The sequence below is a fragment of the Octopus bimaculoides genome, chromosome 2 (genome assembly GCF_001194135.2).
Source record: "Octopus bimaculoides isolate UCB-OBI-ISO-001 chromosome 2, ASM119413v2, whole genome shotgun sequence".
NCBI lineage: Eukaryota > Metazoa > Mollusca > Cephalopoda > Octopoda > Octopodidae > Octopus > Octopus bimaculoides.
In genome coordinates this window covers 1,320,601-1,323,616 of record NC_068982.1, presented here as the reverse complement: position 1 = coordinate 1,323,616, position 3,016 = coordinate 1,320,601, and the positions used below count along the sequence as shown (strand labels likewise).

The window sequence follows — 3,016 nt, the reverse complement described above, 5'->3', positions numbered from 1 at the left end:
TATATATATATATATATATATATATATATATATATATATACTCCTGAGCCTGCAACCCATATTGGCACTGGCTATCTTGCCCCGGCTTGTTTCTAGATCATGCCAGTGGGGTAGAAAGGATCTGCAAAGTGATGCGCAAGCCTTATTGGACCTAAAACTTAAGGTTCTGTAATTGTCAGTGAGGTGACTATCCAATGCCTGGTCGAGTAGGAGGTCACTGCATTGAGCTAGGAAGCCACAGACGTGAACTCAGGTGAAGCCAACTGCTGGTGCAATAATCTCATGCATGGGCATTTTGCATGGGACAGTGGTCAGTGATGGTCTTCCTCAGTAATAAGTGGACAGCCATCATCATCATCATATGTGCATGTGCAACAAGTTTTTCCATGTCCAAAATTCCACCCACAAGGAATTGATCAACCTGAGAATATGCTAAAAGACACCTGCTCATAGTATTGTGTGTTGGGATTGATCCAAGAAACCTGGTTGTGAAGTGACCTTCTCAGCTACACAGCCATACCAATTCTTGCTTTATTTCATTTTATTTTCTTTCTTTAAGGAAAGCTTTTAATTCTCTGAGTTTTTCTTACGTGAGAAGCTTCTTGCTTATCACATTTCAAATTCACAAAACAATGTGAAATCACAGCTGTTCAGTTGGTTGTGAGCTTCAACTCTAAAATAACTGTTAAATTTGATATCTTTGGAAAAGCATTGGATCTGTTTACCACAGCTGACTTATCTGAGAATTACTGAACCTGGGTATTTTCTTTCACAAAAGTTTATTAGACTGAGGCAAGCTTGTTTGTTGCAGAGAATTTGTTATAATCTTCAGTAGCCATTAACAGAGATTGAGTGAGATAAAGAGACTACTGTTAGGGGGGAAAACCATATTGCTTTATTGGTTTCAAATTTCGGAACAAGGCCAGCAATTTTGTTGTGGGGGTGGTGATAATTCAATTACATTGACCCCAGCTGTCATCTGGTACTTATTTTATCACCCCTGAAAGGATGAAAAGCAAAGTCATCCCTGTCAGAATTTGAACTCAGAAAGTAAAGTCAGAAAAAATGCCATTAACCATTTCATCTAGCACAGTAATGATTCTGCTAGCCTGGTACCTTCAAAGAGTTATATTATTAAGGCTTACAAACACACTTCACTGGTTGTTTTTTGTCTATTTTTTCACTTCACCAAACTTTCTCAATTGGTGTAGGTTTTTCAAATAATTTATATTTTCAACTGAAATTATTATGTTACATTTGTAAGGCATTGGACTGGCTGCTCGGCACTTGCAGAGGCAAGTCCATGTCCCTGAATGATGCCTTAGGGTGTTGGACCAACAGACTGGTTACTTGGGGTCTGATTAGTTCTAGACTTCCAGGACTGAGATGGAGGATGAACAAGGTGGTCAGTCACTTTCAAAAATGGACTGAGAGTAAGCTATCCCTGAAAAGTTGGTCAGTGATGGTGAATGTTTACATCACTTCCATCATTGTTTACCTGATTACCATCATGCCTTGCCTCAGTTTCTGCCTGACCAGATTAGAGCACTTAATCTCTGATTCTTTATGGATGAGACATGTTCTTCTAGTCAGGTAATCTATCTGCTCCCAGCTCCCTTGCTGTGGTCAGTTTGGCATGCCATGGGTGCTGATATTTAAACATGCATTTCAGCTTTGACAGACTCTGGGTCTTTGCTTCAACCAACAAAGACCAAGACTGGGTGCTTGGTACTTATAGTGTTACCAGGTGCTTGCAGCCCTCTATCCATCAGGTGACGCGATCAGCAGAAGTTCTAATGCTAGCAACTGGTAGAGAGTTAGTGGAAGAGGAGAGTGGTGATATTCTCAGGAAACCTCTGCTTGTCTGTTTTGAGGAAATTTCAGACTAGAGGCCCCGATAAATAACTTCCAAAATGTCCCTGGCCTGGCAGTGCTACTGAGGGGTGATTACCTGTTCAAAGTAAACTCTACAGGTACTGAACTACCATTTGACTAGCTTGTCTTCTCATCATCATCATCATCAACAAGGTGGTGAGCTGGTTGAATCATTAGCACATTGGGCAAAGCGCTTAGCAGCATTTCATCTGTTCCCGCGTTCCCAGTTCAAATTCTGCCAAAGTCGACTTTGCCTGTCATCCTATCAGGGTCAATAAGGTAAGTACGGTTGAACGCTTAATAATACTATTAACTTGTCCCCGAAATTGCTGGCCTTGTGCCAAACTTTGAAACTATTGATATGCTGCTGCTGCTGTTGATGATGATGATGATGATGATTATTGTTGTTGTTGTTGTTGTTATTGTTGTTATATTTTTCTGCTTTTTTTGTTTTTGTAGGCTGCACTTGATAAAGATCCAACGGATTTTCTTTCAAATAAAGAAACTTTTGCTTCTCTTCAGTCTCATAACACTTTGAGGTTTGAGGTGCTGCAGGATTTAATGTCTGCTAGACTTGGTCTTGACTCAAGTGCACCACAATTACCACTTCTTACATCTGCTACTCTACTCTCAGCAGAAAAGGTCAGTAAGTGTGAATTGTCTGCTTTTGGAATTGGCATTTTCGCTTCAACATCTGTGTTTCAATCAATATATTCAGTTTATGTGCATAAGTGACGATATGTGTGTTTGTGTGTTTGCATATGTGTTTATGGTTGCGTATATTTGTCTTTCGCTCTCTCTATGTATGTATGTATGTATATATATATATCAGAACTAGAGGAGAAGTTTCAGGTGTGGAAGCAAGGTCTAGAATTGAAGGGCCTTAGAGTCAACCTAGCTAAAACCAAAATCCTAATAAGTAGGAAGGTAGATAAAACACAAACCCCTTCAGGTAGATGGCCCTGCTCAGTATGTAGAAAAGGAGTAGGTAGTAACTCTATAAGATGTACCCGGTGCAAGCTATGGACACATAAGAGGTGCAGCAACATCAAAGGCAGGTTAACTAGCAAGTTAGTTTTTGTTTGTGGCAGATGTTCAGGTGCAATAAAGACTGCAAACAAACAGGAAACAACTTCTATCT

General features: G+C 40.0%; 1 protein-coding gene across 6 annotated transcripts in view; it reads left to right on the top strand.

Annotated features, from left to right (window-relative positions):
- The window catches only part of LOC106879777 (biotin--protein ligase), a 69,603-nt gene that overhangs the window by 30,465 nt on the left and 36,122 nt on the right, over positions 1-3,016 (top strand). For all 6 annotated transcript variants that reach the window (XM_052975271.1, XM_052975263.1, XM_014929480.2 and 3 more), the window contains one exon: positions 2,335-2,517. In XM_052975271.1, the coding sequence (XP_052831231.1) occupies positions 2,335-2,517 (183 nt within the window). The remainder of the gene's footprint in view (positions 1-2,334; positions 2,518-3,016) is intronic.